Below are 24,921 nucleotides of genomic sequence, written 5' to 3'. Positions count from 1 at the left end.
GACCACCTTATATGGGCCCCCTTTGCACTCTTATTCTTTATAAAGGCCATGACAAAGCTTAGTAATCCTTTATCCTCCTTCCTCAGACTCTCTGATCCAAGGAGCAATTTGTTACCTTTCCATTAAAGCAAGAATTGTAAAACGAAATTATTAAGTGAAATGCTTCACAGTCCCACTCTGTTGGCAACCCTGTAAGTTTTCTCTGGCTTTGACTCTGACACATCAACCCAAGTCTGAGTGGTACCTTAGCCCCTTGCCTAAAAAGGAGGAAAGTATAACTCCTTTACCTAAGGCTTGCATTGCTTCCATCTTCTTCCTTCATCCTTCTACTAGCACCAGTGTTGTTAAAGAACAGCTGTGTAGCTCTCTTAAAAGGGATGTAAATCCCATCAGTGCAACTCAGATATAGTCACAATGAAGACAACTCTCCAAAAGTAAATGTCACCTGTATTTATGGGGGGTGGGAGTGAGGGGACTGTCAAATCAAGGCTAGATAGATTCACATGTAGACAACTTATGAGACTTGAGAGAAAGGGCTGATGCACATTTGATGATCAAAAGTCACAGCTTATAAATGTTCTAATTTGGCATGGAAGATATCAAAAGAGCATTGTGAGACACATCAGAGAAAAATGAAAATAAGAAACACACACTTTCATTCATGCTAACATGGCACTTTTGCAGGTGCTAAAATATTCTAATTAAAATAGTACGTATAGAAGGTACCTGAAGATTTGAGATTGAACTTAAAAAAGAGTGTGTGCTACGTGACCCAGGTTAACCTGAACAGCTGGCTGGAAGAAAAACAAACATAATAGGAACACTGGGGCACGTATATTTATAGAAACAGTAAAAAATGTTTGGTGAAAAAAAGACACTGGTTTGAAAATGAACTCAAAAGAATTAAAGTCCTGCGTATTTTTTTAAACATGGGGTCAGAGTATAAAACATCAGCAAAGCTCTCACTGGACAGACAAGTTCCTTTTTCTTGTTAGACACACACTGCTTCCCCTCAGACAGACACCAGGTTTATTTCTAGCACTCCCACATGTGGCTGCCTCCTTTTGCCTGAGGTCACAATGAACTTCATTTGATGCTAAATGTGCTTTACATTTAAATTGAATGGGTAAAATTAAAAACTAAGAGAAGACAACTTGGTTGGGGTTTTCAATTAGACTGACAGAACTAGGGACAAAGTCTTTAGCTCAGCCTTTCATAATTAACACGACTCATCATATGGCCAGAATCTGCTCTTAGCAAAGGAGCCCATGGTGTAGCTTATGTGTTAACCTTGGAAAGAACCAATCATCTATGAGCCTAAGCTTGAAAAGCTTCCCCCATTTTTTTGTGGACAAATGAAGGAAAATTTTCATTGGGGTTTACTATGTAAGAAGGGTCAATAAACTTTTGCTGAAATGAACCAAATAGTAAATATTTTAGGCGATGTAGACTATTAGGTCACTAACTCAATTCCGCAGTTAGAGCATAAAAGCGCCATTAAAACCCTCCAAAAAGGCAAGCCAGTCCCCTCTGGGTTGATGTTCCTCAGGCAGAGTTTCTCACAATCACCATTCCCTCTTATCTACAGTATTTCTTAGGAGTAAGTAACTGACCAAAAAAATGGCTACCTATTCAAAACTATTAATTCTATTTTCACACAGCTATATTAGAAATTCCTGCTAACTGAAAAGTGAAACTCTTTTGTCATTTATGGTATTCAAAGGTTCTTTTCAGATGAAATACAGTCTCACTTCCTTATTCCAATCATACCTACAAGTCTCATGAAAGGAACAACACCTATAGCAAACTGTGATTTCTACCTCAACAGTACCGGGAAAGTTAACCCTGGAAGGATCTAAGACTAGAAAACTACTGCTTTAAAGGAGGGAAAAAAAATCAATGGACAATTACATATTTGGGGCACCAGGCGACTTTGATAAACAAAGTGTAACAGATTATGTCTTTCCACAATTGCTTTCTCATTTAGACTGGTAAAACAACAGATAAAGCCTGATGTGAAGTTTAGAGTTTGACAGATCCCAATGTGAATCTAGCTCCACTACTTATCATTTTTGTAACCTCTGACAAATTGTTTAAAATCTCTTAAGTTTTAATTTTCTCATCTACTAAAAAGGAATAACACAACCTCATAGAGTTGTAAAGATTACATATTACATATGTGAAGAACACAATACAATGTCTGGTACAGTCAATAAATAGCAACTGTTTCTAAGTTTTTAATAAATCAAACTTAAAAGTAATCAAGAAATACTTATAATCTTGCAGGGATATAAAGTCAATCACAAGCATAACTATTTCTAGCAACCTTGTGGACAAAGTTACTGTAGATAGTAAAATACATGAAAATAACAAATAAAGCCAAAAAGATTTTTTAAATAGTTACAGTTAATAAAGAAAGAAAAGGAGGTTTCCATACCCCATAAAAATATAGATTATCCATAGTAGTAGCTCAGGAAGTTACTAACTTGGCTGACATTTTAATGCCCATGAGAAAAGAGACATGGTCTTGAGCCCATGAGAGGCAGGATCTGGACCTGAGATCCTGCAGTAAGCTGGGGCTCTAAAAGGATGTCAAATGTATGAAGGGAACTAGAGAAGGTCTGCTCACTGAGGAGAGGTTGTGCCATCAAAGTCTGCCATCTACCCTGGGGCTTGGGTGAGCTATTTTAAAAAAAGAGTTTCACGCAAGTGTAAAAATTCAAGCCTTCCCACATTCTTGTGAAATTCAAATATAATATAAATACCTAGGAAGTATGAGAGCCTGAAGGCAAAGAGTTAACATAAAAACTGGGTGATCATGAGTAAAGACCTTGGATAATAACACAAACTAAACATAAATTCATTTTGGAAGGGGGGCAACTTTCACATCTTAATGAATTCAAAACCAAATATTATTAACTACACAAGGAAATGAACAAGATTAAGCTGATAAATGAAAAGGTGACACCCTAAGAGAGAAAACAGAACAATAAGAAAGAGATACTAAAATAATGAAGACATGAAAAGGAACAGAAAACATATGGAAAGAAAAGTATAGTATTAAAAAGAGACCAGGTATACAAAAACAAAATCAAATACAACTCCTACATAAAAGCAGTCATTGAAATGAACACACTACGTTGAAACACAAGAGATTACACAATACTGAAGAGATAATTCATGAAATGGGAGACAGAATAAAAGAAACTACAAAGAATGTCACATAAAAATAAAAGAGGAGGGAAAGAGGAAAGAGATTAAGAGACATGCAGGACAGAATAGGGAAGACTGTTACACAAAAGGTGCAGAAGACTATGAGAGTGGGAGAACTTCAGTGCTGAAGAAAATGAATACATTTTGTAGAAAATAAAAGAAGATGTGATTTTCTTTCTTTTTTAATTTGCGTGTGTCAGGGCCTGGGTTTCACCTTCCCACACCGAGGAGTGGGTGGTGAGCTAAGGCCCCTGGAGGCTCTGGGTATCAAATCTCACCCTCGGCCAAGTCCAAAGCTGCAGATGATTTTCAGCTAACACCACTCTCCCAATCATACTCACAGCGATGCAACGAGCAAGGAGCACGGAGCATCTGATGGGCGGACCTCCCTGCAACCTGAGAGAAGATGTGATCTTCTTTGATTGAAAAGATACAGTGAGAATGGGGAAGTAAAAATAAATAAAAAGAAATCCATAACAGACAAATTATAGTAAAACTGCAGAAACCAAAGGAAAAGAGAAATTTTTTCCTGCAATGATGTTAAAAAAAAGGGTGGGGGGGAAACCTTATTTAGACTGACAGCAAACTTTAAAAATAAGAACAAAGGTGTGCTCTACACTGAAATTTGACACAACATTGTAAAATGATTATAAATCAATAAAAAATGTTAAAAAAAAAAAAGAACAAAGTTCAGATTACCATGGAATAACATCTTCAAGGTTACTAAGGAAAGCAGCTGTCAGTTTAGACTGTAAAATTCTACAACCAGGTGATGTCAGCAAAAATAGAGAGTTAAATAAGGACCTCTGAAAATCCACTCTTCCATTAAAAACAACAAAAACACTGGCAAAAAATTGTTAGAATCAACCATTTTAGTAAAAAGGGTTTATTGAAGAAAACAGCTAAATCTCACTTTTATTTTACCATGACCTCCTCCAATCTCCCTCACTTTCCAGTTCTGCAGTAGACTTGGCAACCAATGGCCTACAATCACTGTGAGTACAGCAATCTGTTAGTCACCAGAGGGGGCAAAAATGGGACTGGAGCTCCTCTAAAGCCTCTTTTCTACAGAACTGTCATTCTTTGAATTCTTGTAGTTTCCAGGAAGATCCCACTCACAATTCTGTGTTACTTTGACCTGATTCAGACCTCACTTACTGTGAATTGCTTTTTAGCTGAGGATGTTTCTCAAAAATAATCTGAATCAATTGTTTAACACTGAAGTTGTCTAAGGCATAAATAATAGCTGCAGTGAACAGTAAGTTAACCAAAAAACTTAAAGGAAAAACTGGAATGAGATGTTCACAGGGAACAATGAAAGACTACCACATATCCAAAGGAATCTAGAAGGCCATATACTACAAGGCTACAGTAATCAGGACAGCATGGTACTGGCACAAAAACAGACAGGTAAGATCAATGGACCTGACTAAAGTGCCCAGAAATAAACCCATACACTGGTCAATTAGTCTACAACAAAGCAGGCAAGAATATACAATAGAGAAAAGACAGTCTCTTCAATAAGTAGTGCTGGGAAAACGGGACAGCTACATATTAAAGGATGAAATTATGACATTTCCTCATATCATATATGAAAATAAACTCAAAATGGATTAAAGATCTAAATTGAAGACCTGAAACCATAAAAGTCCTACAAGAGAAAATCAGCAGACATTTTCCAATTTCAAAACTTACTACAAGGTAATTAAGATTGTGCATAAAGACAGACATGTATGTACGTCAATTAAATAGAATTTAGAGTCCAGAAAAAACCCCCTCAAGTTTACAGTCAATTCATGTTTGACACAAGTGCCAAGATAATTCAATGAAGAAAGAAGCCTTTTCAACAATGCTGCTCAGACAACTGGATATCCAGTCCAAAGAATAAAACTGGACACCTAATACACATCATACAAAAATATTAACTAAAAAAAATCACTGTGCTATACACCTGAAACTAACATAATACTATAAATAAACTATACTTCAACTTAAAAATCTTAAATAAATAAATAACATATTAACTAAAAATGGGTTGATGACCTCCACAATAAGGGCTAAACTAAAACTCTCAGAAGAAAACACAGATCTTTTCTTCATGACATTGGATTAAGCAATGGTTTCTTAGACCTGACACCAAAAACACAAGCAACCAAAGGAAAAACAGATAAACTGGACTTCATCAAAGTAAAAAAAAACTTGCGCATCAAAGGACACTATCAAGAAAGTGGACAACCCACAGAATGGGAGAAAATATTTGCCAATAATATATTTAATAAGAGTCTAGTATCCAAAATATATAAAGAACTCACAACTCAAAAGGCAATCCAATTCAAAAATGAGCAAAGGACTTGAATAGATATTCTCCAAAGAAGATATACAAATAACTAACAAGCACATGAAAAGCTAGTCAACATTATTAGTTATTAGGAAAATGCAAATTAAAATCACAATGAGAAAATTAACAAAAGTGTTAAGCAGAAATTGACAAATGCCAATTATAATGGGAGGGTTCAATATACTTCTGAAGTGACAAATACATAAAACTTTAATGAGAATACAGATCTGGGCACAGTGAACAAATTTGATGTAACAGACCAGTTTATAACCCTTTCAGCTAATAATTAACTATAGCATCTGGAATCTTTTCAATCACAAATAGGATATTTAGGAAAAAATTGGACATATTCTAGTAAGGCACAATGAATCTTAAGAAATATGACACTGATCTTGTACAGACCACATAATCTGACAATAATACAATAAAATTAAACATCATAGAGACAACAACAAAGGGTCTAATGCATTTTTAAGTCAAAATAATTTAACCTAGTTCGGGAGTTGAAGAAATAAAAACCGAAATTAATGAAATATTTAGAATTGAATTCTATATAGTGTGATGTATTATGAAAGTGCATAAATAAGTACATTTTAAAACTTATGGGATGCAGCTAAGGCAGTAGCTAGAAGAAATTTATGGTTTTAATTTGTATATATGAAAAAATGGAAATTAATGTTCTAAGTGTTTGTCTCAAAAAATCAGAACAGAATAAAAGAAGGAAACAAAGAGATAATAAATAACAAAATAAGAAACAAAAAGCTAAACAATATTAGAAGCCCATTCTTTTAAAATACTAAGAAGCAAACCTCTAAAGACTAGTAAGGAAAAGACTAACAAAAAAGACATAAGGAAAAAATACTGCATATAAAATAATTTCACAAATGCAAAAGAAGAAAAAAAATTAAACATAGAGGTTTTAAAATTACCAGAGGTTGTTTTTAAAAATGTATGGTAATAAATTTGAAAACACTGATAAACTGGACAATTCTTAGTCTCAAAAATGACTCAAGAAAAAAAACTCAAGAGGGAAAACAATCTGAAGAGTCCAATAATCATTAAGGAAAATCAGTAGTCAAAAAAACATAGACTCCAAAAAATCAGCATTAGGACCAAATTTTTGCAGAGGCAGATGAGAATAAAGCATGTCAAGTTTAAAATTCGCAAAATAAAATATAATACCTTTAAAATAACTGTACAGGGAAGGATTTTTTAAAAACAATGTAAAAAAAAACATAAACCTTAAAGAAACCTAGGTAATCTATAGCATAGAGAAAACACAATACATATAAATACTGAAAAAATACTCAACCAAAGAAATGCAAATTAAAATTCAATGAGACGCCATGCTATATTTATTAGATTTGCAAAAAATTAACAAGTCTGATTGGCAAGGAGATACTTTTGAGTGGAAACATAACACTGGTACAACTATTTTGGAAGCTAGTTGAGCAACTGTGGTAAGGTTGAAAATATGCATACTTATGACCCAGCAATCCCACTTCTGACTATAAAAGGAACTCTTCCAAATGTGAATAAAGAGATATTCATAAGTGTGCAGACTCAAGGGGTTAGGTTTTTCTTTTTAGTTTTTTTGGGGAAAAAATGAACACAAATAGCTACTAATAGGAGAACGAATAAATTTTTATATTTATTCAAAGCATTAATAGAGAAGTGAAAATAACAAATTAGAACTTCAAATATTAATGTTGATAAATCTCAAAAAAATGTAATAAGTAAACTGCAAAAAGTTACACGTGATATGACAGTATCTATTTACAGTTCAAAACATAAAACGGATATATAACATACAGTTTAAGCACAAAAATTATATATTACAGCTTTAGAATGGTGGCAAATTCTGAGATGTAAGAAAGAAGAAGATAAAAATGCATTAATATTATCTGCATGTTTAATTCCTTTTTTTTAAAAGTAAATATGAAAGCATGTTAACATCTGTCTTTTAACTGCTAAATACATATTTATCAAAGCTTCTGTATTTCATGTTTGAAACATTCCACAATTACAAAAATAAAACATAAAGAATCAGGTAAAAGATGAAGTGAATCATCAATACCTACCATAAAAAAATTTTTTGAACTGTATGGACCTGTTTTATATCATGAAACAAGCTTAATGTTTTTTTTTCCTCCTTAATTAAAAAGGAGTACATGCCCACTGCAGAAAACTAGAGAAACAGGTATACAAAGTGGTGGGGAAGGGAATGAAAACCACCTTTAATCCTGACACCCAAAAGTAATGCCTATTACCACTGTAGGTTCTGTCAACATTTTAGTGGGTCATTTTTCAGTGAATTTTTAACATGATCAAAATAATTCTGTAAAAATACCTTCTTGCATCTCACTTATTTCATTTGCTATTTGAAGATAAGTACTTTTCTCCAAATTGTTACCAATTCCCTATAAATAGTATTTTTAAATATCTGAGATATTTAGTCATATGGAAAAGCTAATTTTTTAAACCACTATTCTACTATTGTGATATAAAATAAACTAATAACATAAACCTTTCTGTATCAAGTTTATTATTAATTTACAATGGTATATGACAATGTTTGTGCTTCTGTTATGCCAACAGTGTCCTAGACTAAATTTCATTTAATGAAATCTTTGCAAGTAAATCCATGGTTCTAACTGTTCCTGTGATTCGTACTTCTACACTGGAACTGATGGTGTTCACGTAATTATTAGTTTGTTTATGCTATATGTTGTATGAATAGCTTTTGCACATTTCTTCCCCATGTATTTATTTCTATGAGCTCTTTAAATATTTAGAATTATCATCCCCCTGTCCTGTTCATTATGAATATAATGCCCACTGTGAGGTTTGACTTTTAATTTGGTTGGCTGACAATCAAATCTTGTATTGGTATATAGTTAAACATACCAACATTTTGTTTGCAATTATATTCATCTGCTCTTTACCTTAAAAGATTTGATAATAATTAACTTTTAAAATCCATTGTTTCTTTTTGTTGTTGCCATAAACCTGTTCTGCTCACTGTCTACCCCAAATAATAGTGGCAAGCGAAAAGCCCCGAGAGTCACCTAAACACTTTCCTTTTGGGAAGGTAGAGGAATCAGTTACCAGGCTAAGTAAAAACAGGGGCAGGCCCTTCTCTGGCTTATCACTCCCATGACCACCACCAGTGCATCATCCCTGAGACCACCTTCACAACCACTGGTTGGAATGTCTCTTGCTGTCACATGCATAATTTCACACCTGATGAGGTTTCAATGAGGTAATATATTTAAGAACACACTGTAAACTATAAAATACTATATAAATATTATGATAAACAACAATCAATTAAAATAGTAGGAAGAAAGGAATCAACAAGAAGTTTTTTAAATTTTGCTGTGGAAGAACAAAACGAAACAAAAATAAGTTCACTAGAAATCTCACCGAAGTGGGGAAGAGTGTAGCTCAGTGGTAGAGTGCATGCCCCGCGTGCACAAGGTCCTGGGTTCAGTCCCCAGTACCTCCATTAAAGATAAATAAACAAATAAAAACCTAATTACCCCCCCAAAAGAGGTTTTTAAACTTAAAAAAAAAAAAAAAAAAGGAAATCTCACCGAAGATCCAGACCAGCTTCTTTCCAGAGTAAATCCATCAAGCGCAGCATTTGGAGAGTCAACATATCTTGCCGTAAATCTAAGAGGGAAATACCCTGCTTTATTATAAGTGCTTTCCATTTTATGCCTAATACCATTAATTCAAGATTAGCTAATTCAGCCAGAATTAACTGACTCAAAAAAAAGACAAATGCTCTAATTTTCCAAATTTTAATGCTAACCGTATTTACTATGTTAAATATTAGGTTTATGGGTTAGCATGTCCCTGTAACTATATCAGAAATTAAAAATATTTTTAGCACTTTACCTTGTGCAAGCTACTATACTAATTGTATGTATGTTGTAACAGTAATGCTGTATTACAGCATTCATACAATTCACATGGCTAATTTTTTCCCTTCTTACTTGTTTTTTAGGGATGCACAAGAAGTTCTTAAGAATCACATAAGTAACTGCATGTTGGATTCATAAAACTGTAATAGTTGATTTTATTTATTATCAGGTACAAGGTAATTTTCAGGTATCAGGCTGTGAAAGTACTGACTGCTACATAATGACATTCATGTGGTCAAGTGGGGTTAAATGTCTAGCAAAATACAAGTGCTTTTTAAAACAGTTGTAAGCACATTTACTTATGTTATCTCACTTAATTCCTTTTAACAAACCCAACACACAGAGACACTATAATCCTCATGGGTCCGAAGAACCAAAAGCTCAATGAATTTTACGTGACTTGTAATCACAAAACTTGTTAGTGGCAGCAATGATAACTGCCTTTTGGTGGGTGTGATTACTTCAGGGGCATTTCCTTTATAAAGTATGAGTAAGATATTTTAATTAAAATACAAACCTATGGCAGCAATATCAAAGTTCCTATCACTGAAACAGGGTGTATGAATATATTATTGAAAATATTCTCTTGTATTTCACAAACTTTTTATGAAAGGAGTAGAAAGCTTTGTACTTCGTAGGAAAAAAGAAAGGTTCATTAGAGCAATGTATATAAGTAAACCGTAGAAATCATTTTCCAAGATGGAAAAAAAAATATTTAAGACATGCCAAATTCAATTTCTGACCATGTATAGCTACCTTTTGGTTGCCACCTCTTTGTTACACATGTACACATCAGCTTTCAGATTAAGCAACAAATGAAAAATACTATGGAATTTGGCACTGTTAAAACCTCACTACATACCATCACCATTTTTAAAAATCACTCCAACTGAATCCTCTCCAAACACCTTGTTGTTGTACACCAGCCACAAGGGCTTCATTTTGGAATCCATGTATTTACACTTTTCAACACTGAAAGCAAAAAGGAGAAAATTAGCCCACTTCAATTTAAAGATATAGCAAGACTATAATTTTGCCATGATATAACTAGGCTTGGGAAAACCCCTCACCTGTTCCATTCAGGCTGAGAGAAGTCAAAACTAGAATATTTCCATTCGGTAGAAAAACAACCGAGATGATAGCCTTGGCTGGCATGTAGTGATGCCAGATGAGCAGGACTGAAAACCCAGATTTGTCCTTCACACAACTACATTTAAAATTCCCCCTTTTCTTTCCTTATTCTTCCTTAATTTTATGTTATTACACATAGACATTAAAAATCAGAATATAACATTGTACTGTGAGCTCATTCTTGATTTAAGGGGGATCAGTTTTGAATACCAATGTACTCCTGCTCTAATCTAAATCTTATTTTAAAATAGGAAAGTTAATTAGTAAGTAATCTATGGTGGTTGCCAACATTTTGCTTACTTAGGATTTTCATCTCTTAGAAACCAGTAATATAGAAAACCAAATTACATACAATTGAAAGGAAATTAACTTGCATTAACTTTCACTAACCCCACAAGTAAATTAAGCTAGAAGACATACATCCTATTAAACACAAGAATAACTTCTGAAGACTTTAAGATTTTTCCGTTTTTAATTATATTCCACTTTCTGGGGCTAACAGCTGGCCTACTGTTCCCCCAAGGCAGTCACTCAGAAATCCTTTCTGAATTGCTGTTTTTGTGGGAGATTCACTAAGTACAGTACAGATGGTCACTTACTAGAGTTCTGAGAGCATGACACACGGGTTCAGAGGTGACTGCAGGTCAGAAAGGGCTTCCCGGTAAGCATTCTGTTTTAAACAAGTGTGCATGGCCTCCTTCCCTTTGGCTCTATTTAGCTTCACTGCATTCAGTTTGATTAGACTATTTAAAGTTTTTAATTTATTGAGTGCTTCAACCTGAAAAATAAGTTTCCCCACCACCAAAATTCATTTATGTTAAAAATAACATCATGTGATGATATTAATCAACAAATATTTCCCCTCTACTCACCTCTCCCCTCCACACACAGGACAACCAACTAAAGTAAAAACAGTGTTTGCTTTATCACAATTGTATTACATACAACAAAGTATTTTTATCACCTGTTAAAGTCTCATCTTTCAAATGTTCTTTAACCCTTTTCTTAAATAAAATCTTGTAAATTAGAGAAAAGAAAAGAGACATAGACTGTGGGTAAGAAGATAAATATGAAACTTAGGGTCGGGCCTGGTTAGTACTTGGATGGGAGAAGGTAAGTATTAAACTTAAACCACTCAGAACTCTGCAACTAAATGAAGATTAGAGTTTGAAACACAATTAATCTGAACCACTCTATCTGGTCAACTCCATAGTATGAAAGGAAAATCTATGTACAAACAATCCTGGAGTTGACACCCAACCTTACTATCTTTATCATTGCTCTTGTATGACATCTTCTCAGTATATTCTCTTTCCATTAATAGTATAAAGTAAATTATTGTATAATAAAATAAATATAAATATTGACAATAGTAGTTGTTGTCCAAGTCTAAATTATTTGTCTTTATAATGAGGTAACTCTATCAAAACTTACACAAATTAAAAAAAAAAGTATGCAAGTAGTACAACGTGAATTGACAATAGCCAACTAAATCAAAACCATATATTCAAAAGTCAACTTTCTTGCTTAGTAACTGAAGGGCTTTCTATGTCATATTTTGCAAAATTCTGTAAGACCCAGACTCGGCCAACCATAAAACGGAATTATTGTATCATGTCATTAAAACTGGAAACAACAAATGAAAAAAGAAAATACACGTATCAACATATAAACTGTATAAAACAAGCATATAAAATATGCATACAACAAACACTATGAACACCATGGCTTGCATTTCCATGAATAAGACATTTATTTTACATCATGTTTTCCTTTTTGAACTTAGCTTTTATGCAAGGAAACCACTAAGACTCTAGGGAGGTAAGTTCAGGCATGCAGTTTCTACAGACAGGCTGAAGGCCTGCTCACAGGAAACTGGGAAGGTTCTATGTAGCTAGATGATAAAATCGAGATGGCTGAAGTTTGCCAAGTTAGCCATCTGTCAAAACCACAGACACTCCATTTCTCAACAACTTCAGGAGCTGTACAAACACTGGTGAAAAGGCAACTAGCCGAAAAATGGGCTATGCAAACAGGAACTTTCTGAAGTATTTCAAATTTGAATTTCTTCCATGTTTGTACAGTTGCAAATTTTCAGGCCCTAGAACTAATTACGTTGATACCCATTTCCTGGACAGTGTCCTTAATACCCATATGGCCATAAGTCAAACACTTTAAGTGTTTCAACACCTTGTCACACTATAAGTTTACAGTGATAACAAGAACTGCCATGTAAAGGGTACAGTCTTGCCCTTGCTGTTCATCAGTCAAGAAAAAGTAAGAATGTGATCATACATATGCCATATGTTTGCTGTTATAAAAGTCAAACTGAGGTTTCCAGAGAACCAGGAAAATGTTCAGTGTAGTCTGATCATATGAATGAGGTCAAAGAAGTTGGGACTTTATCAAGAGGGGTCTTAATTCTTTGTGCAATGAAAATTACTGCAGGGATTTTAAAAAGGGAATATATCTATATTTTAAAAAGATCACTTTATCTGCTGTGTAGAGAATGGAGGGGGTGTGTGTGTGTGCAGATGCATATGCAAACGAATGGAGACAAAGGGGCACAATTAAGAACGTTGATGAAGATGTCCAGGTAAAAAAGGATAATGGGTTGAAGTACATGGGATGGTGGCCATGAACACAAGAGACATTGATATGTATGAAATATATTTAAAAGGACTATAAAATTAAGGGGACTAACAGTATCTATCTCATAGTGTTGTGAAGAATAAATGGTCCATAAAAAGTGGTGAATAAATGTTAGCTATATCACCATCACTGAAGAGCTTTCCAAAAAGGAGGGATCAGATATAGTTGTTTTAACATGAATAAAAAACCACAAATACTAAAATCATTTATGAAAACCTATGGTAGTTCCTCTGGCAATGCAAGTAAGTTAGAAAAGTGCAGTGAAACTGGAAATTACTACAGAGATCTGATATAAAAATAGGGTGTGATACCAGAGAGGTACAGGAATGAACAGAAGGTTAGAAGTGGAGAAACAAATAGTCCTCAAGTGAGAAAGAAGACGTTAGAAAAGATAAAAAGGTAGCAGAGTCTCTGCCATGAGGAAAATACAAAGTACCAAAAAGCAAGGTCTGGGAGAGAAAATGTAGTATTACAGAAAAGTTAGGTGGATTGAATATACTGATTTTAGATTATATCATCTAGATGAAACTACCCTGCTAATATCTACAGCTGACATACTGTGATACGTACAGTCATATATAGCTTATGGTCTATGTTTATACAGTGACAATAATAAACACCTAAGGAGTAAACCTTCAGGACTCATTTCCCTAAGATGCACTCATAGATCAAGACACATTGAAAAGTTGATAAATCCCCCAAATTCTTCCATCAGTGCTGAATGATGCCTACGAATCCTACTAGATCAGACTGAAATTGACTTTCCCTTGGCCTCCCCAAAGGGACCTACGGCCTTTCACCATGGTACTGGGGGAAAGGAAATAATCAGATCTTTGAGGGACCAGTGAACACTAGCTCTAAACTGACACTAATTCCCAGAGGCCCAAAATGTCACTGAGGTTCACCAGAGTAGGGGCTTATGATAGTCAAGTTAATGATGGAGTTTTAGCATAGATCTGTCTCACAGTAGGCCCAGTGGGTTGCAAACCTTGTAGTTATTTCTTCAGTTCGGGAAGGCATAATTGAAACAGATATATTCAGAAGCTGGCAGAATCCCCATGGTGGTTCTCTGACCTGTGGATTGAGGGCTATTACAGTGGGAAAGGCCAAATGGTTTATTACAACTGCCTCTACCTAAGAAAATAGTAAATGAGTTCCTGGGGTGACTGCACATATTAGTGTCATCATCAAGGACTTTAAAGATGCAGGGGTGGTGACTCCCATCACATCCTCATTCATCTTGCCTATTTGGCCTGTGCAAAAGATAGATGGATCTTAGAGAATTACAATGGATTATCATAACATTGACTAGGCAGTATATCAGATGCAGTTTCACTGCTTAAGCAAAGTAACATACCCCTTGGTATCTGATATGTAACTACTGATCTGGTAAATACTTTTTTCCCATACGTGTCAATAAGGATCATCACTAGCCATCTGCTTAAGTTAGCAAAGCCAACAATACACTTTCAATGTCCTAACTGAAGGGTGTTTCAATGCTCCAGGTCCATGTCATAATTTAGTTTAAAGGGATCCTGACTGCCTTTCAATAAGATTATTAGGCTGGTCCATTACAGTGATAAAATTATGCTGACTAAACCAAGTTATTAAGAAGTAGCAACTACTCTAGATTTAAAGAAATTTGTATGTGAGAAGGTGGGAAATAAATCTGACAGAAGTTTGAGGCCTTCAATCTCAAGTGAAACTTCTAGGGCTCAACTCATATGGTGTACGCCAAGAGAGCCCTTCTAAGGTGAAGAATAATTTGTTGCTTAGGCCTCTCTTACAACCAGAAATAAGGCACAACATCTAGTGGGCCTCTCTGGATTTTGGAGGCAACAGATTCCCCATGTGGGTATGTACTATGGCCTATTTACTGAGTGATCTAGCACCCAAAAAGGTGGTGGTTTTGACTGAGGTCCAGAACAAGAAAGGCCTCTACAGCAGGTCCCAACTGCCATGCAAACTGTAATCACATGATCCAGAATATCTAATGGTGCTTGAACTGTCAGTGACAGATAGGGATGCTATTTGGAGCCTTTGGCAGGCTCCCATAGGTGAATCATAGCACAGGTCCTTAGAATTTGGGGAAAGACAAACAAAAATTAACAAATACCTACTATTGCCTGCTGAACATTACTCTCTTGTGTTAGGTTAGATGATACTCAATTCAGGAAAAGTTACTGCTAGAGAACAAGAGCATAGTGTTGCTATCTGTCAATGAAGGATTCCAGCATGAGGAAGCTAATACGGGGCTGCTTTACTTTGATGGCAGAACTGCTCTCACTCATCCTTCAGAGGACCAAGAAACCACCAGTAAACCAAGCCTGGGCCATGGTTATGCTTTCTCATTTGCAAGAAAGCAATTTAAAAACCATTACTATTTGCAATTACTTAGCTGTATAAATCAAGATTATCTCCAAAACAAAATACACAAATAACTGGGAATTGAGACAACTGTCAACAATAAACCCAGCAAAATCCTGTGTTTAGTAAAACAGCTTCATGTTTCTATTTAATGGCTTATGTTTTACTTTAGCTTCAGAAATACATTTACGGTGACAAAATCACATTATTGTCTATTTTATATAATGGATCTATCTTTAACTTTTGATTTAAAAAAGAAAGTTGTACTGCTAAAAAGGTTTGAAAACTCCCAGTATAATAAAGAGATTTAGTTTTATAGCTGGACAGATCTAAGATTGAAACTTACTCCTTCACTAAGTTGTGGGGTTTTAGGCTAAAGTAACTTAATTTCTTGGAGCCTTGGTCTTTCGCCTTGTCAAATCCAGACAGTGTTGTGGCACATTATTAGGAGAGTGAAGTAACATGCTTAAAATACTTGGTATGGTTACTGGTATAAAGTAAGCATTTAATATCTGACCTATTAATATCACTAATATCTCAACATCTGCAATGATTAGAAAATGAAGGCTTAGGAAGATGTGGCAGAGTATCACAATCTCAGGCAGGTATGTATAGTTTGAAAAAACACCTTGAGGATTCTGCACTCCAGAAGCTGTTAACACCAACGGACTTAGGTGTCAAAATATCTCAGTTTGAAACAAATGGCAGAGCATGTAAACATAAATATTACTGGAAAGAGTAACTCAGAGATAAGAAAAAAGAGTGTCTAAGGATTTCATAACCTTTGTTACCATCAAACCCATTGTTAAACATGTTTAAATAGGTATTTCCTACTGAAATTTAAGGCACAGTATTAATATAGATACTATGAGGAATCCTGGCTAATTTTTCAGCTAGCATTCAATTAATACTCTTCTGTTAAAATTAGTTAAACTTCATTTCTTGGCTTAAATTTTGGTTAAAAAATGTAGTAACTGGGTTCAGTTACTGAAACTTCTATGAAATAACGTGATGGGGAAAATAGCATATGATACAATTTATCAAATACCACGTGGCAAAGTGAACATGAAGATTAAAATAAGCCGATACCTGCTTGGAAAGTGCTTTCATGTGACCTACACTTCCCCGACAGTATGCTTCAAGGATGACACCAAACTGTACTGAGACAGCAGGAATGTGCACTTCTGACCTGCAGAAAGTTAATATTTAAATGGTTTTTCAAACACTTTAGATCACCTAATAAAAATACTGATTTCTTTATGCTATTATGAAACTAACTTATGATGCTAATCAAACGAAAGAACACATCATCTTGTGTGATGCACAAATTTCCAATTCTTTAAACACTGTAGTTCAAAAAGATACAAGATTTTATCATTAATTAATTGTTTATTCCAAGAAATTCAAGGTTTTCTCATCTTACTTGTTTTCTGGAGTGAAATGGTAATGTTACCAATTTAGAGACAATTAAGATGAAACATAGATCTGACTCCGACCACAATTGACTAATCCCTCAATTAGGTTCTATTAGATTTTTTTCTCACACAAAGAATGGTGTACACATTTGAAAAAGGAAAGAATACCTTATTATGTTATTCCTTGAGGGATTTAAAAATAAAAAGATTGAAACTGATGAGAAAACAGAAGTTAAAAATAAGAAAGGAAAAACTCTATGAGTAATAAAGAAATCAAGATTCAGAAATATAACCCTTAAAATTAATATCAAAGTACTGTAACAGCTTATTTTCATTAAGAAACTTAGCCACAAAAAAGAAAAGATATTTTCTTCTGTTAATGATTAGCTGCAATACTCTGAAGTCCAGATGAAAATATCAAAAAATGTCCAAGTACAGAGTCAGAAATAAGGAACTGAAAATTTTCCTAGGAAACAAAAGAACTTTAGTTCTCTTTCCTGATTTTATTCCTATGTAAAGTTGGTGAAATAAGGTTCATGTATTCCTGAAAATTACCTAGTTAGGAAGAACTGAAAAATGAAGTTGCTGCTATCACAGGAAAGCTTTAAAATCTTTATTTATGCAATAGTAGCAACAATGATACTACTTTCCACAACCTTCTGGAGGAAGTCTGTTTCTAGTCCAAGTGTATTAAACATGGTAAGGACCCTTTACTGGAAAATAGCAATACATTATAATAATTATTAGCAGTGGAAATAATTATTATAATAAAAACAGTTATTATCTGACCTATCTGAATTACTTTGGCAAATCATGAAAATTAAGAGTCTGGCTATTAAAAAGTAGTAGAAGATACCAAGAAAGCATAAATGTTACAGATGGCTTAGAAAAACCTAAAGCACCTGCCTGTTTCGCTAAATTTCCTGTATTACGCTGATTAATATTTACAAAAGCACAAGGTGGACTCAATTTGAAATATAAAAGACTTACCTAAGGTGCCAAAATAGAAACTGCCCTATCCTCCGATTAGCAAGTGCTCTTTCTAATAGGAATCTGGAGAGGGCACAATCAAGAAAAGGCTCATATTTTAAAACTTGCACCAGTTGTAAAAGATATTGAGAGAGTTCTTCATCACTGAAAGGAAAATAAAGACACAGTAAGTCATTCAACAACGAGTGCCAGAAAAAGACCCCTTCCTATCAAACTATCAAATACTAACTTACTGAAACACAACAGTTCTGGTGGGTCAAGCTTGTTACATGCTTACACTCACTGTTTCACTGTTATAGTAACACAAGAAAAGCTGAGGATTTCTGATGGGCAGGAGGGGGGTTGAAAAGGAGAAAAGAACAGATATATGGGACATTTGTATTAAATTAACTAGGTTGATATGGCAGACCAAAGTCACAAAAAAATTAGGTAAGTTTTCTGATCATGCTGAAAAAGTTACATACTCAGTCAACCAACCAGCTTTTTAAAATACAAGTTCTATCAGTACTTTAGCAATTTATTTTCCTTTCCTATTATTAGGGTTAAGTAATTTCTTCTTCCAGTTAATGAATGAACAATTAAAATCTTAACTTCAAATAGTTTGAAGGATAAGGAGTTTATAAGTGGGAAATGATTCACTGAGTTAATGTAACAAAATATTATAATTAAATGAGCTGAATTAATTAAGGTTGGGGTTCTCTATTTCATATCCATCTCTAAACCATTCACATGTAAACACACTCCCCATCAGGGTCAATTCCAGGAGTCAGTAAGATACGAATCCCAAGTCCTCTACTCAGTGACTGTTGTCTTAAGACAATAAATGGTTAAGATGCAGTCTAAAGCAGACTTGGGACTGAAATCTAGGATACTTTTTCCTGGACATACCAGGAAAAAACTTCATAACCAGAAAATTTAACATAGGATGCTGCATCAGAATTACCTATATGGAGCATGGGGATCATAGTAATCTCCTCCTAGAAATCAATACATTTAAGAAAAACACTTCAGCCCAAGGGGGCCCAAGTAGCCCCTCCCTCTCAGGTCTCCAATGCAAACTCAGGGAAACTGAGGAACAGCTGGTGGCCTCATTTCTTAAAACTATCTATAAAACCTATAAAAGGTGTAAAAGATGGAAGTATAAAAATAGAAGAGGTTTCCTCTTTCCTTACATTTCATATTTCACTCCTCCCAAAATAGCCACTATTGAAGAGTTTGTGTAATTTCATTTGGATATCACACAATTTTAAACATGTATGGTTTATTTTAAAAAGAAAAAGAAAAAAAAAAAAGGAGCATAGTACACCTAATTTTCTGGTAACTTCTGTTTCTTCAAATAGCTGTAAAGTATAACCCCTCATTTTGAAGCTAGAAAATGGATAAACCTGAAAATGCTCATTGTCTGAGACTGTTGCAATAATGACATTTCATCAAATAAATCCTATAGATTCTCACACATGTACTATCCAAAAGGGACTGTACAAGCATGTTCACTGCAGCATTATTTACAATAGGGAAATCTGGAGAAAATTTAAACTGTTCCTCAGTACGGTAATGGAGTAGATAAGATATATCCCTATGACAGAACATTACACAGTAGTGAAAGGAATAAACTACATTTATACCTCACAGGAGAGACTGACCTCAAGAACCTAATGTTGAATTAAAAAAGGAAAATTAAAACAATGCATATGGCAACACATTTGGGTGATTTTTAAATGTACAATATTATCCAATATCTGTATTTTTATAAATATACAAATGTGGTTAAAAACAGAAAGATGTAGTATAGAAGGATATACACCAAATTCATGGTAACAGTTGCCTCTGGGAAGTGAAAGTGTTCAGGGCTGGGTAAGGAAACTACAAGGACTTTAACTGTAACTTACTTGCTTTAAAATAAAAACTTAAAAAAAAAAAGACAAATATTAATTTCTTAATTCTGGGTAGTGGACAGAAAAGCGTTTAATATAGCAGCAAGCCTGACTGCTATCCTCTGAAAAAGCATTCTTACAAGGTTAGCCCTTGACTGGCATCAAGGAGCATAGATTTAGGAAGGCTTCCCACCACCCTAACACGTAAGAATGGCTCACTGTGCCTAAACAGTTTTTGCAAACAATACAGTTTATGCTCAACATCCATCTCCTTCTGGGAGTCTAGAATTTTGGTATATGTTAGGCAAAGGGAGCTTATGTGACCAGCCCACCCCCCCAAAAAAAAACCCTGGTCACTAAGTCTCTAATGAGCGTCCCTGGTAGACATTTCAGGTGTGTTGTTACAACTTGTTGCTGAGGGAATTAAGTGTGTTTAATGTGACTCCAAAGCTTCTTCCTGGTTTCTTCCAGATTGTGCCCAATAAATCTTTCTCCTCTGCCATGCCAATCAATTCTGCTCTGTACCTTTTTGCTGTAATAAATCTTGTCAAGAGCGACTACATGCTGAGCCATGGAAACTGAGGGTGACTTGGGGACCACCAGATCCAGTTTTTGTTTGGTTTTTGTTTTATAATACAGAGTAAACATGAGAGACTGAAGAGTGTGAGGGTGGAGGGAACAAATGCTTTGGACTGTGAAGCATTCCTAGCCTTTTCCTTTCTTATGAGACGTTCAAGAAGACATCAACTTCTCTACCCACCCGCAAGTTATTCCTTGACCCAAAAAAAGCGACCTGAAGGAGATACCTCATCTGTCGCAGGCAGCCCACTGCATATTCTCGCACGTACTGATCTGGATAGTTGAAATCGAGAAGCTCCAGGGCCTCCCGGGGGGGCAGTTTAGGCCAAATCTGAAGTAGTGCCTGAAGCTGTTTAAAAATTGAGACTGTTTCAGGAATTATAGGAGAGAAAAGTAATCTATTTTTCCTTAGCACATAAGAGCAGAGATTGGTCAAAAGAAAGGAGAAGGATATTTACAATTACTGAGGCTGCAAAAATCCATTCTTGTTAATATAGATTAATAAAGATTGTCGCTTTTGACATATTCTATAGATAAGCAAGTAAAAAAGCTATTATATACTTACATGGAAGTAGAATGACACACAGTATATGAATTCTACAATCATTAGCCATTTAATAATTATTTAAAGCAAAGAAAGGAGGGAAGGCAGGGAGAGAGAGAGAGGGAGGTGAGGATAAGAAGACAGAGAGGAGGAGAGAGAAATGATCAAGAAATATCTAAAGGTAAAATTCAAACTATAAATAAAAGCTGCAAGGCTCAGCTTAATAACAGGCAATTTACATATAAAAAGTTCATTAGTAACTCAATATAAAATTATCTTAAGGGAGTTTACTTTTAGTTCTTAATATTTTTAAGAATGTCTATCACTTAACAAAACTTCATTGACCATAACAAGTTTAAACCTTTTAAATCATAATAAGTAACCCACAAGAAATAAACAGAATCTAGTTTATTTCCTATACACAAGCTAAATAAGCCAGTCTCCCACTTACACATGCCACCTAGCAATCATCTAGACATAGGATAAAAAACCCAAATCACCAAAAAGGACTCTTATCTGCCTTACATCAGGACACACTGAGACTCATCAGGGTCACTTCTGGCAAGAAAGAGTCTCTTCTTCCCATGGTTTTGATATATTTATAGCATGCATTCTATATTTATAGCATGCATTCTTATCAGGGATGGTAAGTGAGAAGAAAAGTGGTTATGGAGGCAAGGGGAAAAATTTTTTTGCTAATTATGATTTGCAGCCCTCCAAAGCTCAATCCTGTCTGACAAAATCTTATTCCTTAATATTTGATTTACGTCATCAAGTTTTCTTGGGTATCACATAAGTAGCACTGACATCAAGTCCAAGGAAGATACACAAAATGTATGTATGATCAGAGCTATAAAAATATGGCAAGACACAGAAAACAAACAACTTATATTTGCCAAAGGGGATGGGGGGGTGAATTAGGAGTTTAGGATTAGCAGATACAAGCTACTATATATAAAATAAAAAAACAACAAAGTCCTACTGTGTAGCCCAGGAAACTATTATTTAATAATTTATAATAACCTGTAATAAAAAGAATATGAAAATATATATAAATATAACTGAATCAATATGCTGTACACAAGAAACTAACACAATACTGTAAACCAACTATATATACATATATATATATATATGGCAAGTAGATGGCAATGACTCAAGGCTTTTCTCTCAAATGACCGCTCAATCTCAAAATCATGTTGAAAGAGGAGACCTGCAAGTACCTGCTGACTGCCTTGTTGTTTGTTGTTCAAGCTTTTGTGAGACCTGAGCTTTGACAACTGTGTAAATACAATTTACATTTTATTACTTTAATTCTGTAAATTATTGAACCTCTCATTAATTATGTCAAGTGCCAAAAAAAAAGTCAGTAATATCTAAATGAATAATAGGTTAAAAGGTATTTTCTCACATGAAGCAAATTCAAAAGTTGAGTTCACTAAAGATAATTTTTTAATGAACTTAATTTTTTAATGTTTTACATTAGCAGAAAAATACCACCTTTGAATAATTTAAAAAATTTGACTGCACTGTTATTATTAGTGTATTTACATAAACTGCTAACATTTTACATTTTACATAATAAATCACATCAAAGTTATTCAACAAATACAGTGAAATGTTAGTTTTTGTATTTTAACATTTACCTTAAATTCTGGTTTAATTATTCTTAGACTTACACTGAATAAAAAGAATAAGCTTCATACTTGTTCTTTTAATGTGTGAAGTACATATGTGCATACAGTACATAAGCAGACATATACTCATCTGTGGTACTAAAATTCCATGGGGACGGGGCTGGTAGGGGGAAAATATCTAAGAAGGCTCCTAAGGAGTGTAATAATGAAGAAACTTTGAGAAATACTGTTTTAAAGATATAACACCTACTTCTCCACACTTTTATCACTGATGTGGCCCCCTGCCCACTTTTCCCCAAGGCCCTAATGAATCAGGAGCCTTCATTAAGGATAAAGAGGACCTCTTCCTGAAGGTCTGAAACAATAGTTTAAAAAAACTCCTGCCATCCCCAGTTAACATGTGGAATACACTGCTCCACAAAAACAGTACAGCAAAGGACAGATAATATCCTGTAATACTAGACGTTCAACTAGGTTGTGAATTACAAATAGCCCGACCACTGAAAAGTAATTACATTTGGTGAGCTTATTTACAATTATTAAATCAATAATATAAACAAATAATTAAATAAATTACCAAAACTCACCACTTCAGTTTGGGAAAGTTACAGAAGCAAACAGGGAAGGGAAATCTGACTCAGTCATATAAAAAGTGAAGTGCTGACTAATTAATTACCTAATTAATCCAATGCACAGACTACTGAAACCCCTTCTGCAGTATGCCAACAGAGTATTTTCCTGTGGATTAATGGGAGATAACTCCTCTACAAAATTTTCACCCATGGCTTATGCCTGTAGAATCAGAATACAAATTTGCACCAGGCTCTGACTCTCCACTTCTTTTAAGTAGTCAACTTACTGAAAACACAGTTTACAGTCTCTTGTACCAGGTCGCTGTAACTGGTAATGGGATGGTGTTGGGGGAGAGGCCAAAACACACCACTTTTTATTCCATTGACTGTTACTCCCTAGACTACTAAAAGGAGGGATTAGGGTTGTGAAATTCACGCTTTCCTATACTTGCTTACACACATTTAGGTATTTCTATATGCATATTAAGTGACACTACTGACTTCCTTCTACCAAAATGGAGGAATTTAAGGTATATCTGAGAAAAACACCTTAGATTCACTCATGAAAATGAGACAAGTGTACAAAATTGCTGAGTGTAAAATTTTCTGTCCCTGGGGTTCAAATAAAGAAATATTAAGCCTGAATTGGCTCATTCCATTTTCTGACAGTTGCCATAGGAAACCTCACTCTCAGAAAGAAATTTTTTCTACTCTAATTCTATACAAAATAATAATATGATGCATTTCTTGGATAGGCACTTAGAACTGAATACTATTCATGAGACGTAGGCAAATATGCCCACTAAAAATGCTTGTATTATATATTCAACCATTACGAGGATTCATAGAAAATTAATCTTGAATTTAAATAAATAAGTGGTTAGAGGATAACTATGTCAGAACAATTAAAACCTATCTAAATGACAAAAGTATTTTCTTTTCAGAGTAAGTAATTTTTAAATGGTCTAACTGTGAAAACAGTTTTAAACAAGACACATAAGACAATTTTGTAAAATGATTCCAAAAAAATCTTTAGACACTAGAAATAAACTCAGAAGAAATCCTTTCTAAACTTAATTTGAAAAGTAAAACAATAAAATCAAAGATTTTAAAAATACACAATTAAAATAAATATGTATTTCTTGACTAAGTTTTTTAAAGTCATTATAGATTTAATACGACAAAAAAATTTTTTAAAAGATCAGGTGAATTTGAGTAAGTAAGGTGAATAAGTGTAATTATTTTAATATGCCAAATGTATTCATTCTGATTAAAAAGCCATTTCAAGGATCTTTCTCTAGACCACTGATAACCAAGTGAATTTAATAATGTCAGTGCTTTTTCAGTCTTGAAAATTAAATCAAGCAGCTAAAATTTAGTGACTTTTTTAGAGCAAAAAAATTTTTTTCCCTTTTTCCATTCTGCCTAAAGGCAAACATTCATCAACATTGCCCAACTTATATAAATGTTAAATTAATCTGAATGGTTTATGCTCTAAAATATTAACTTCTACAAATAGAAGTAATTTTCAAACAATACATATTCATTTTAGAACACTTACTGCAAAGGGTCTTTAGATTAAAATTCTGGAGTTCATTGATGAAACTGTTAGAAGTAGCCCAGGACCCACCACATGCTGGTAGTAATTATAGATAATTACACCAAGATCAAAGTTTTAAT

The 24,921-nt window shown here is 34.3% G+C and overlaps 1 protein-coding gene and 1 non-coding gene across 4 annotated transcripts in view; both read right to left on the bottom strand.

The window, feature by feature from the left end:
- The window catches only part of PIK3CB (phosphatidylinositol-4,5-bisphosphate 3-kinase catalytic subunit beta), a 149,498-nt gene that overhangs the window by 11,147 nt on the left and 113,430 nt on the right, over window positions 1-24,921 (bottom strand). For all 3 annotated transcript variants that reach the window (XM_074370615.1, XM_074370622.1, XM_074370620.1), the window contains exons 14-19: window positions 20,716-20,837; window positions 18,036-18,179; window positions 16,720-16,819; window positions 11,211-11,389; window positions 10,343-10,452; window positions 9,148-9,226 (exon numbers count right to left, since the gene is read on the bottom strand). In XM_074370615.1, coding sequence (XP_074226716.1) covers window positions 9,148-9,226; window positions 10,343-10,452; window positions 11,211-11,389; window positions 16,720-16,819; window positions 18,036-18,179; window positions 20,716-20,837 — 734 coding nt within the window. The remainder of the gene's footprint in view (window positions 1-9,147; window positions 9,227-10,342; window positions 10,453-11,210; window positions 11,390-16,719; window positions 16,820-18,035; window positions 18,180-20,715; window positions 20,838-24,921) is intronic.
- LOC123616099 (small nucleolar RNA ACA64) lies at window positions 3,405-3,531 on the bottom strand. Its single transcript, XR_006723956.1, has one exon. It is a non-coding gene; the product is annotated as a small nucleolar RNA ACA64 (small nucleolar RNA).

Source organism: Camelus bactrianus, chromosome 1 (assembly GCF_048773025.1).
Source record: "Camelus bactrianus isolate YW-2024 breed Bactrian camel chromosome 1, ASM4877302v1, whole genome shotgun sequence".
Classification (NCBI taxonomy): Eukaryota; Metazoa; Chordata; class Mammalia; order Artiodactyla; family Camelidae; genus Camelus; species Camelus bactrianus.
The sequence above is the reverse complement of the archived record's forward strand: the minus strand, read 5'-3'. Positions and strand labels throughout refer to the sequence as shown.